Genomic DNA, 12,992 nt, shown 5'->3' with positions numbered 1-12,992 from the left:
TTTAAATGAGGTGAAACTTGGGGTACGCAAGACAAATCAGACTCCTGAATGGAGTACAGTAGCCTGGAAAGGTTGAGAACCACTCTCTTAAGGGGTCACAACATCCTGCCTTCCACACTAAGATGCACAGATTTGAAATGGTAAACAATCCTGTACCAAGAACAGAGGACACTGACAAAATAGATCTTAACGGCTACAATGTACAGTGTTACAGCTACAGTTTAGACCAATGGACAGGGGGGAAAAAAGAAAAAAAAAAAAAATCTTTAAAACACGAAGATCATCCCCTACAGACACTAGTTTAAAGGGCACCAAACAAAGGCATTGTGCAATCACATTTAAACTAGCACAGACTGCCAGGTTAGTGGAAGTTGTGGAAACAAGGCCACAAAAAAGCTGAGGTTTTTTTTGTTGGTAGTGAAGGAGTAATAGGAGTGGAGAATACCTCTACAGATACCTTAAGGCACATCACCTCCCTGAGAAGGCAACACCTTCCACAGTACAGCACTTGCAGAGAACAGTCTTGGCCTGAGGAATTGGCAGCTTAGTTTTCAGGGTTCAAAAACCACTGTCTGGATCCTATACTTGGTGTGTGGCCATTGAGGCAGGACTGAAATACATATGATCTTATTCTGCCCAGATGAGGCTCTACTGAAGGAGCCTCAGCTTGTCCCCTATTGATTAAATTTGTGTGTTAACACCAATAATTTAAGCCTTTTAATATTTTTTTTCTAACACCACACCTGCTGTCTCTGCATTGCGTAAGGCAGCAGTTCTCAAACTGTGGGTCGGGTATGAAAGACACCCCTCCCCGCACCCCCAGTCTCTACTTGAGCCAAAACCGATCAGAGAAAAGACTTCCAGAGAGCAGTGATGGGGGTTCGGAGACATACCTAGACCCCTGCTGACAAGGGTGACAAGATTAAGACGTCTCCATTAGCATACAAAATGAAGAACAGAGTCAACTCCCCTAGCCTCATCTGCATGAAAGATGGGACAGGGAGACATCTCCATTTGCATACAGAATGGAGAACAGAGAACCGCACTGAACTCTGGGACCAGAAAAGCAGGGACACACTGCATCATGGGGGATCTCTGCTCCAGATGTTAATGAACCTACGCCTGCACACACCCAGCTCAGCAGTTATCAGGCCAATTCTAGTAATGAATCCTTGAATGATATCCAAAATACTGAAGCAGCCTAGTTGCATTGTGAGCTCCCTGGAAGAAAACACCACCCATAGCCAAGAGTGATCAGCTCCTATTGTCTAGCCTAAAGAAAACCCTTGAGTCATCAGTTTACCTATAAACAAATCTAGTGTTCTCCCTTGAACCATTGTATTTTCTCGACAAAAATCCCTACTCACCCTCCAGTCAGTGTTCTGATGCATGGACCCAAACTCTGCATCAGTTCCACTGGGCTCTATCTCCTAACTGATCATGCTGGGGGCTCTGCCTGACTCCAGCACTCAGGACCCTGAGCTACCACCATCACCTGGGAACCCTGAACAGTTCAAACTCCATGGAGTGGATGAGATCTCTCTCTCTCTATTTTCTTTTCTATCTCAGGTATTAATTTAACTCATGTTGGTTTAGGCTCTCCTTGTGTAGTTATCACTATTATTCAATAAATCATTTTTATGGTTAAAGCTGGTTGCTTCTCTCTCTCCGAACTTTACTCTTCTGTGTTTTTAGCTTCCCCCATTTACTCTGCAGCAACTCTTCTTTTACCTAAGCTAAAGATCCCTGCAGCGCCCAAAATACTGTGGGGTTTGCTCATCAAGTGGGTTACTACCAGTACAATTGTGACGTGAACGTGGGGAGAGGGACGTGTTAAACCTGTGACATATAAGGGTGGCAGCTGAAAGTGCGGCTTGGCCTAGCCTATTGAGACCAGGGGCATATAAGGGTGACAGCTTGAAAGTGCTGCTTGACCCAGCCCATTTAGTACAGGGACATATGGGGGGGGGGGGGGGAAGAGGTCACACCTTGAGAGCGCTGATTGACCTGGTCTGCTCAAACTTGCTCTGTTAGTGTGTGTGTGTGCTCATCTGGTTCTAGGGCTGGAGGAACCCAGCCCTGGGGAACCTAGGTCCTGCAGGATAGCTCCAGTGGGAGGGGACTTGCAGAAGGAAGGAGTAGAGCTCCATATGAACACACAAATGACATAAGCAGTACAGTAAGTCCTCATTTAAAGTCATCCCGGTTAATGTTGTTACGTTGCTGATCAGTTAGGGAACATGCTCATTTAAAGTTGTGCAATGTTCCCTTATAACGTCCTTTGGCAGCCGCCTGCTTTGTCCATTGCTTGCAGGAGGAGCAGCCCGTTGCAGCTAGCTGGTGGGGGCTTGAACCCAAGTGGACCGGTAGCCCCACTATCAGCTCCCTGCTCCCCTAAGTTCCCTGTACAGCAGCCGCCCAGCAGGCTAGCAATGGCAGTTCAGCTGTCCCTCCCCTCACTGCCATGTGCTGCTCCTGCCCTCTGCCTTGGAACTGCTCTCCAGAGCCTCCTGCTTGCTTGGTGGGGGGGAGACGGAGGTAATGTCAGGGTTTCCCCCTGCTCCTGCACCCCGCTTACCCCATCTCCATAGAGCAGAAGGGACAACACAGGGTTCAGGACCAAGCGAGCTTCCTGGCAGCAGCTGTGGTCTCAGCTTGCTGATTAATTTAACAAGGTAGGGTACTTAAGAGTGGTGTCAGCATACTTAAAGGGGAAATGCGCATCTCTCTCGCACACACAGGGTGCGTCTCTCTGTCTGCCATGCTGTCTCCCCTCCCTCCATTCATTCTGCCTTGTAGAGTGTGAGGCTACATTAAGACAATGAGTTAACCCTTGTGGGCTTAGCCAATTACTAGTTCATCATTTAGCAGTAAGGCATTCCCTGGGAAACATCCCACCCTCTGACTCCACGACCTCATCCAAGCTTCACAATCATCATCGCTGTGTACCGTATTTGTTTGTTTAAAACTTATACTGTGTGTGCGCGTGCATATATATCACACACACTATATAGTCTTTTGTCTGGCAAAAGAAAAAATTTCCCTGGAACCTAACCCCCCCATTTACATTAATTCTTATGGGGAAACTGGATTCGCTTAAAGTTGCATTTTTCAGGAACATAACCACAACATTAGGTGAGGAGTTACTGTACATTAATAGAATTACAGAACCCCAACCCCCAACACCCCGAAGAGTAACCCTAATAAATGAGCATACCCAAAAGTAACGGGCACATCTGGTAACAGGGGTTGCCAGGACTAGCTTAGACATGCTAGGGCCCAAGCCCAAGGGCTTCAGCCCTGGGCATCAAGGCTCAGGTTATAGGCCCCCTGCCTGGGGCTGAAGCCCTTGGGCTTTGGTTTTGGGCCCCTACCTGGGACTGCGGGGCATGGGCTTTGCCCCCCCTCCACCCCCGAAGGCAGTGGGGCTTGGGCAGGCTCAGGCTTGGGACCCCGTCTTGGGGTCCTGTAGTAATTTTTGTTGTCAGAAGGCGTCCCAGTGCAATGAAGTTTGAGAACCCCTGGCATAAGGGATTTCCAAAAGGTACCATTTAACACAATGGGCGATTTTTAGACGTTCAAAAGAAAGAAAAAAACCATGGACTATTAGACATGTGAAGCAAATGAGGTATTTTTGCAGAACCAGCCATACCATCTTTTCCAGGACTAATCACAGCTTTCTTTGCACTGCCCATTAATCCTTTAGGAATGCATCTTTCAACAAGACAGGAGAAGTTGGACAGGAAGAGCTGGGTTGATTTACATTTTTAAAAATCATTTAAACCATTAAAAAAAAACCAGTGCTTTATTTTACATACAGACACAATCTAATGATTTAGTATTCTTACCCCATCAGCCACCCTAAGGGGGACAAGACACCTTTTGAAACCTATATATGAATGCGGGGGGGGGGATTGGTTTTTGTGTTTTTTTCAAATCTCGTGACCAAAGAGCGATTTTTCTCGATACTTCTCGCCCTCTCAAGTTCAGCTTGAAGGAGGTTGTGCAGACAGAATAATGCCACAAAAAGTATGTAGCGACAGTCAACTAGATTTAAGTTCATTTTCTGTAGCTTGAGGCCAAAATCGACTAAAGTGGTTCTGGTGATCAAGTTTTCTGCAATTCCCCATTCTATGTATTAGCTATTTGACGGAAATTCACTGCGGTATTTAAACTGGCAGTCATCACAGCTAACTCAAATTGTATTGGCTTTCACAATGTTGAAATGCTGAACTGCAACCATCAATCGGCCAATTCTGAGATAACGTGGTGGTTGAAATTCCCTGTCATGCTGTACAATCCCTTTGTAGCTCACCGGCTCAGAAGATGCACAATGAAACCTGCAACAAGAGTGTCTGGCAACACAGCGCACACTGTAACGTGAGTGTGCTTACAGAGGGGCTTTGCCTAGAAGCAAGATAAAGGCAGCCGTGCCAACAACAGTAACCTCCAGAGAGAATATAACATTTTCTATTGGAAACGCACACAAAAATACTGAAACTGGAGACAGATTTTGGATATTTCCCCCTCACGCTCCCTTTTGATGTTTTCACAACCCCAAAATGAAGCAGAGAATAAAACATATCCAATTCGACCAGATTCCCACTGCACGCAAGATCCAAAAAATAAAGTACATTAATTGATAAGGACTGCGTGCGAAGTTCAGAACAGGTCAAATTAGAAGAGTCCACTGGAAATCAACGTATGTGGCTTAAAATGAACATAATTTTTAATGCTTTTTACTATTGGATAAACTGTTTCTGTAGATGTTGTGGAATAGGCTGGCTATAGCAAAGCTACAAACAAGAATAATTTATTGAGGAGTGTTGGCTTTTCACACACACTGGAAAGCTACAGTGTTTGGCTTGGTCTGGATAGAATAATGATGCCTAACACAACCCTGCTCTTATACATTACGCTCCCACTACCAGGTATTATGGCACAGCATCTCATCCAAAGCACAGCATCTTTCAAACTAAGCTAAGAGCTCAAACTCTGTAGAAACGGCATTTCCTAACCAGGTAAGGACCTGGGTTAATCAAGACGTCATGAAAAGTCGTGAGAGACTGAAGTGAAAGAGTGATTTTTATTTAAATATTAAAATGTGATGGGGGAAATTGGTAATTTCTCCTGCTGCTACTATTAGTTTTCATAAGGTTATATTGGGAAGTGAAATGGAAATTACACAGCATGCAAATACCACACTTAACGCTCTGCTAATGAAGCACGCTGCTGCTCTTATTCCGAAGCGTGTGTTCCCTAAGCCAGTTCATCTTGAGAGATGTGCCTCTTCATGTGTCCAAATGACCACACCTCCAAGGTAAACAATGGGAAAGCAGCATGGAAGGGAAACTTTCCAAGTTTAAAGTGTATTTCAAACTGGCGTATGATTTCTGTGCTAGGCACCAGGCATGAGCGGTTTTAAGACCAAAACATCTAGAGTTGATTATTTTACAGTGCTCCATTTACACAAAGGTGAAAGTTGAGAGTGGTCCCCTAGTGTATATTGGAGCAACTACAAAGTCTATTGGTAAATAAATGTCGTTTTATGCATTGCAGACATGTGCAACCTCCAAAAACCAAGTTCTGTAATTGGTGATGATTAAACAATGTTCTACAAATCTGTGACATGCTGTATAATGGGTTATTTTTACCACATCCAACACAACTATTAGTTATCTGGCCACTCTGTTCATGATTTGCAAACCGCACAGGAACAGTACTGCCAGCCCCTTCACGCTCAATGAGCAAGGGATAAGGAATCAAACCCTGGTTCGAACCACTGAGCAGCCCCATAACTTTAGGTCATGCAAGATTTGCAGGCAGTTCTTCACACATTTTCAACACTCCTTTCAGCTTCAGCAACAGATGTTCTGCTTTGGAACAGTAATTTAAGAGGAAGTTCAGAAGGTGACAGGAGCCTCCATTTAGACTTTGGCGCTCCTTAGTAACCCTGAGGGGATAAATTTTCCCCTGACTCCACCTCCCCAAACAAGAATATCCTCTGCCTCCTCATCCTTCCACATGTTACAAAAACAAAGACTGGCACGAACATCACCCTACAACAGAACTCCCAATGGAAAAGACCAGTGCGTCAACAAGAGATAGCTTTGGTGTTGCCATTAAAGGAGAATCTAGCATCACTGCCCCATGAACATGCTAGGTCTCTGCATTTTCAGAGCACTCACACAAGAGCCATGGGCCATGTACCTGTCTCTCAGAGAAACGGGTTCCTATTCACACAAAAAGGTTATCGTTTGCTCTCTTTCTTTGGTCAATATTTAAGTTTTATACAGGTAGTTTCCTCACCCTGTAAAGTACACTACATTCTCCTGCTGTGAAAACATTGATTCTTGAGGAAAAAACCCTTAAGCATCTGCAGTAAGCAACAACATGAAGCAGAAACGTAATCAACCACTTTAAGGCCAATGAGAGGATGATGAGAATAAAACTGGAACTAAGAGAAGGGAGAGGAATGGGGAGAAAGCAAATCTTCTTACGAGTCTTCATAATAAAACTAAAAAGGTAAAGTATTAGGGCTGTTATGAAACTGTATTACACTGAGAATTAAAAAACAATCAGGATTGTGTCTATTTGCTGTAAGCTTAAAGCAACATGTATTAAAGAAGTTTATGTGACTCTAATGCACTCATGCCTATTGTTAGAATTATTACCAAGCTAAAAACGATTAATTTCTCTAAATACACTAAATCCTCAGACACTATTGTAAGGTTGCTGCTAGCATTGCTATATCTTGGCTGTGAATACCATCAAGCACACCTTTTGTTGTGCATCTAAGACCCACCCCAAAAAAAATCTGGCCTGCTGTGCCAATCATGGAGTCTTAACACATTCAGGAAATTGAAAATTACAGAAGAGATGTTTCAAGAATAACTGTCCACTAGGACACAGCTGCAATCTCCAGCAGAGTTTTCAGGAACTTGAGTTATCAAAGTTAGCCTTAATATGAAAGGTCTGCTGGCAAATAGTTAGTCACTTTGTATCTCATACTCTTGATTATGAAGTCTAAGCTTTTAATTCAATCTATCTAAAAAACAACACATGAAGGACCTTGCCACATCATTTGAAATATTCTGAAATCTGAAGTGCATACGGAATGACACATGTGATACAAGAGTATTCACCAATGGTCAGCAAGTCACAAAACAAAATTCCAAGGAAGAGAGGAAAAACCACAGTAGAAACACACAGACCCAAGGAAATCAGAGCAATTTCTGCCGGTTTCCCCTTGCATTTCTCTAGGGGACAGCTCAGCAATTCCCGACTGGCTTATATCAAGGGGGAATCAATTCTGCTTCTGCATCCTGAACCACTATTGAGACATTTATTTTTTAACCGGTTCTGAAAACATGTGCTAGGCTTGATGGAAACACCACCTTTAACACATTCACAGCAAATATTTTCAAACAGCGCTTCGCTATTTATATCCCATGAGCTTTCATGCTTTGCCACCCCAGCAACAAATGCCTCACCAGGCAACCGATGGAGCAGTTGGGAGGTCTTTAGTGTGGTCTGGAACTCATCCACTGCGTCATATTTACAGGACAAAACCTTACGTATGTTCTAAAGGAGACTGGCAGATGCACAGGCAGGTTCATGGCAGTAACAACAGGAAAGGAAAAGGTTCTGTACCATTTTCTCCTGAAGATACTATGAGCTGGACAGGAAGAACAGGGCTGCTGTTGCTGATAGTAAAATGAAGCTCACTGACATTTTCCTGTAGCAACCTAGCCCAAGCTTGCATCAATTCCTCAGTTCACATTCCACGGTCACTATCCTAACAACTTATGTTCAAGTTCATGTGAATGCTAGAGTCTTAATTGAGCAGTCTCGTCTGCACAGGAGCACTTCCCCCCTCCACAGCTCCACCCTTTATTGCCCTGGATTCCGCCCTGGAAGAGGTCATGGTAGAAGTGACACTGATGACAGAGGAAGATTCCCACTAGTCAAGTCTGACTTAAGTGCCAAACTGTTTCATAAAACACTCAGAGCACCAGCAAGGTTATCAGGCTACTGCAGTTTTAGAGGTGCACCTTGGAGGCCATGCTGATATGACCTGATCCAAAAAGAACAAAGTCTGCTCTTATCAAGCATCTTAAAATCCTTCCACTCTGAAATCACCACTGCCAGCAAGCCAGGGTCTTTAGAACAATTCCGTCCCAGAGACTGACAATTTGCAAGTTTGCCTAGGAGTACACAGAACAGTCAGCTTAGCATGTCCACACTGACAGTTTCAGAAGGCTGCAAAGCCTGAAGCAACAGCAGCCCTGTGACTTCTAGTCATGGGGTTGCTCAGGAAGCATTTTGCCCTGTATTACCAAAAAAAAAGCCAGCTGCCAATACCCTTATTATGCACATCTGTTATTTACCTGGGATCTTCTGGACATAAATCTGAAGAACAAACAGTCACTGCTTCACATCCAATCCCAGAATATAGCCTGTCCAACCTGTTCACTCCCAACCAATACCTAAATCATTTTCAAATAATTTCTCTCTTCCAGACACTCCACAGCCCTTAAAAACCGGACCTTCAACAAAAACGGGTTAAAGAAAAAGACTGCAATGCAGTCTTAATGAAATGAAGTATCTTTATATTGATATTTTTGAGACAGGATTATTGGACGTCCAGCGCAAGCTTCCTAGTAGCCCTAAGTGCACTTTGTCTGCAATGAGTGGAGAGTTCCCCCCGCCCCGCCACTAAAGAAACTGCACTTTGAAGATTTTCCCCCTTTTCAGATCCATAGATTACATACCAGCCTTTTTGATGCACAGAAAAAGGTAAAAGATGTCCTCAACATGAGAAATCTCAGTAGTGCTCCCCCAAAGCACAGCTACAGTAATGCTTTGGTGCCCATTGTTATACAAAACTACTTAATTCCACCAATAGTCGGAATACCTTTAAGCACTCAAGATAAACATCTGAACTAATTTACATAATTGCAACATTATGGAATACTGTTCAACCAAGTCAGAACACTCGAGATTTAAAAAAAAAAAAAGGTACGGCCAGTTGGCTAAAGTTTGCTTTTGGTGTGTTGAAGAGGATCAAGCTATCTGACCCCCTAATTACAACAAGGATTAAAAATTGGTTACTCACGTAATCATGAAAGGCTTTTGCTTCACTTGAATGTTCACAAGTATCTCGCCTTTCAGGAGCTGCACAGTAAAGGTCCCAAAATACGCTGCATGGCAGAAAAAGCAAAACAGGATCCAGTTACTAATTATTACCTATATACTAAACAGCAAATGTACAGGGCCATAGTACAAACTGTGCCAATAGTTCAGTAAAGGTGAACAGCTTTCCACCTCAATTGGCCTGTGGTCGAGAACATTTAAAGTCCATCAGAATCATGCATCCCATTTCATTCCATTCAAACCTTCTAGCAACAACTCCAAATAAAAGCATTTCAAACTGGGTCACCTTAAACATTTTAAGAGACAAAATTAGTCCTGGTAACAGTTACAGTGAGCTGGCAATCTGCTGAAATGAAGAAAGGTAATTCATGGACTTCTAAAACCTCAACTTAAGAGGTTATCAACATTGTCATCTCAGGATGCCTCTTCTTCCCTACCCCCAAAAGGTGTTCCAGTAGCCAGCTGTTTCAGCTTGTTCAAACCTCCTTTCTACGCTTAAAATTTTGAGCAACCCTTTACAAGAATCCAGTCTGGAGCTTCAAGTTCCAGTGTTAATCTACTGAACCTCGAAATAACATTTCTCATATGTAAGAAGTATTCCCACAATGAGTACAACCCAATCAGAGAAATTTCACTTTGGCATGGGAAGCCATACATAAAACTCTCTTTGATCGCTTTGCTGTTGACTGCACATAGGATTTCTAGTTAAGAACATCTCAAAGCGCCCCTAGACTGCTCTCCCTCAGATACAGAGGGCCCCACTCAGCATAGCATGTAGGTGCTGACTCATTACTTCTTGTTGACCTGCACTGATTGCAGGGCAGCATCTTGCCACTTGAGAGCCTGAAGTTGACTGGATGGCAATCCAGTGACAGTATTAGCATATATATGGCAGCAAGCAGAGAGAATCCAGTTTTGCAGGATCCAAAAGCCTTCATTCTATACCATGTTCCCCGACCCCTTCTTCTTTAACTGTGTTACCCAACATGCAGGCAGGGGCAGAAGTTAGACTGCCTATGTATGCAACATAACCCGATTCCCTCCACACGTCCAGTAATACCACAGATCTGATCTTCCGAGACGAGTCTACGCTATATTCTTTGTATGTCATAAGCATCCTGCACTAAGTTGGCAAATGCAATTAGGAACTGGTTTTCTCAGCTAATACAACATTCTCCATGACTGGCTGCAGGGGAACTCACAGCGGCTCCAGTCTCAGCCACTCCCAAACGCAAAGTGTCTGCTCTGGAAAACTGGTAGGCGTGTATGCCTGGTTTTCCTGAATTTTGGCAATATGACCAAAATCTCTCTCAGTCTAGCCAGTATGTTTGTTTGGTTTTTTTATTTTAAAAAACCAACAAACAAAAAAAAACAACACACCTGCCGCATGCTCACAACACTATTGCAAACTTTAAACGAAAAGGCATTTGAAATCCATTGACAGTAATTCATGGACGTAATTAGTCTTCCCTTGCTTCTCAGGGCAGAACAGTAGATTCTCCGGAAACTTAGGAGCCCTGCAAGTTTGCCACAACAAAACACCTTTGCCAAAGATAAGCCACAAAAACAGACCTCTTATTGGGTCTAACTGTTATTTCCACCAGTCGGCACTGAATGGAAAATGGCATCTCCTCCCCTCACCCAAAAACCGCCCCCAAAAGATCAAGTCATCCTGAATCACCATCTTAAAGAAAGCAAGAGGTCCCTTCTGCCCTTGCTTTAGAATGATGCAGAGGGACAGGCAAGCATTTATTTTGATACCCTGACTATCCAGCAAGAAGAAGAAAGAAACCAACAGGAAGTTCTCCCCTTCTTCCTTATAACAAAGGACAAATTTCTACTCATGTCAAAGGAAAAAAAAAAAATCTTATCCCTTAGTAAAAGGCCACAGTTCACCACCATACCCTGTTAGTACAAAGCATTTATTTATCAAACGAGACATGGATCAAGCCAAAACTTTTACCTAGGCTATTTTTTCTTCTTCTTACAGACGGGTTAAGATCAAACATATTTCTTTTATTTTTTTCAGGGGGAACTAGGAATGCACACTTACCACCACCATGAATGTAGAAACCCAGGAGGCTCTCCTAGTGTGATATTTTTTTCCCATCGGATCTACAAACAAGAAAGCGTGCAAATCGGTTAGATGAGGCGGAGCGAGAGGAGAGAGGACGCTCCTCCAAATAGCCAGGAGGCTCTGAGGCCAACTAGCAATAAATGGCAAAAGGTGATAAAAATTCAAAATGGAGGCCACAGTGGCTGCTTCTGAAAACAAAGGCTATCAGGGGAGGGGGGGGGGTCAAAAATAAATAGAGACACTTACCTCTGATAAAAAGGTCTGTGCTGATTTCTGCGCTCCTACATGCAACAAATATTCATAGACGTATAAAGCTAACCTGTAAAAGTACAGAAAGAGAGACACCATTACACTGGGAAATACTTCATGAAACCGTCCCACTCCGACAAAACAGTGCCTCCTCTCCTGGGAGATGCATGCTAAAACCTATGGCAGGAAAGGCCCCACCACCACCCCCAGAGTGGGAGCGACGGAAACTGCCCTTTCCTCTACCTCCCTCCCCCCCCCAAAAAAAGTTGACCCTACTTTCGTGCAGGAAACAAAATTACTTCTCAAGGCACATGCACAATCCAGCATGCAGCCAGCATCCCCAGTCACTGAGCCAGCCGCGGGCAAGCCAGAGCCCCAGCAACTCCACACACACCCACACACACACACCCACACAAAAGGGGGGGGGGGAAGGTTGGGTCAACCCTGGAAGTGCATGAGGAAAGCTGAGGGTATAAGGATATGGGGAGGGGGTGGGAGGACAGAATGCTTCGTCTCCAGCCCCTTTGCCCCAACCTCCTCTGCCTGCCCCAGCTTACAAACTCCAGCAGCCAGCACTAAGCCAGGGGGCCAGACGGGGCACAGAGGTGGGAGCAAGTGATCGTGCCCAAACAAAGCCCCTCGCCCCTTACACTTGCATGGACGGACAGACAGGGTCAGACAAAAGGACGCGGTGGAGGCAGCACGTCCCCGTCGTCCCGTCCGTCCCCGTCCCCGCGCCCCGGACAGAGCAGCAGCCAAGTCTGAAAAATGCCCTAAGAGAGACCCCCCCTGAGAGCGGAGCCTCCAGCCCAATCCGAACCTCCAGCTCCCCGAACCCCGCTCCAACATCGGGGCTCCCCCAGCGCCGCAAGCCCCGCTTACTTTTCTCGAGCCTGCCCGTCCGAGGGCACCGCCGAGCCTTTGCCTTTGGCGAACATGGTCCGCAGTAAGGAGGAGGCGAAGCCGCCACTGGCTCTGCCGCCGCTGCCTGGGTCTCTTCGGTGCCGCTTGGTCTCCCAGCCCCGATCCCCTCGCTGTGGCTCGCCCCGGCCTTGGCTGCCTCCCCGCTGGCTCGCTCCGGCTCCAGCTGTCAAAGCCCCAGCCCCAACCTGACCCCCATCACCCTGGAACCGCTCCTGCCCCAGCTCCTTCCCCGGCTGCCGCTACCACCACGGCTACTCCGAGCTCAACCGAACGTGGCTACCCTGGGATGGAACGCGGCGGGCGTCAACGTTCCACAATTGATACACGCCCCGGCCAATCGGCGACCGGCGGGGGGCGGGGCCGCCCCGCCCCCAAGCGGCATGTTAAGGTAATACGGACCTAATGCGAGAGCTCGGCTATTCCGCTGTAGGCGAAGGCGGCCGCCTTCAGCTTGCCTCGTAAAGGGTCCCATGGGGTGTGGGGCTTCTCCTGCTGCTGGAGGCCTGGGGGTGTGCTGTTCCTGCCTGCCTCCCTTACTTACCCTCCGGCTTCCTCTTCCCTCCCAGTGTTCCCACCTATCTCCCAC

The 12,992-nt window shown here is 45.6% G+C and overlaps 1 protein-coding gene across 4 annotated transcripts in view; it reads right to left on the bottom strand.

Annotated features, from left to right (window-relative positions):
• Positions 1–12,596, bottom strand: part of SSBP3 (single stranded DNA binding protein 3) — a 140,462-nt gene extending 127,866 nt beyond the window's left edge. For 2 of the 4 annotated variants that reach the window (XM_074961682.1, XM_074961683.1), the window contains exons 1-4: positions 12,365–12,596; positions 11,480–11,552; positions 11,210–11,271; positions 9,119–9,203 (exon numbers count right to left, since the gene is read on the bottom strand). In XM_074961682.1, the coding sequence (XP_074817783.1) occupies positions 9,119–9,203; positions 11,210–11,271; positions 11,480–11,552; positions 12,365–12,420 (276 nt within the window). In that variant the 5' untranslated portion in view covers positions 12,421–12,596. The remainder of the gene's footprint in view (positions 1–9,118; positions 9,204–11,209; positions 11,272–11,479; positions 11,553–12,364) is intronic. The other 2 variants (XM_074961681.1, XM_074961684.1) reach the window with 2 other exon arrangements.
• Positions 12,597–12,992: the final 396 nt, after the last annotated feature.

This window comes from Natator depressus, chromosome 8 (genome assembly GCF_965152275.1).
Source record: "Natator depressus isolate rNatDep1 chromosome 8, rNatDep2.hap1, whole genome shotgun sequence".
Classification (NCBI taxonomy): domain Eukaryota; kingdom Metazoa; phylum Chordata; order Testudines; family Cheloniidae; genus Natator; species Natator depressus.
Note: the sequence above shows the minus strand (reverse complement) of the source record. Positions and strands in the feature narration are given on the sequence as shown.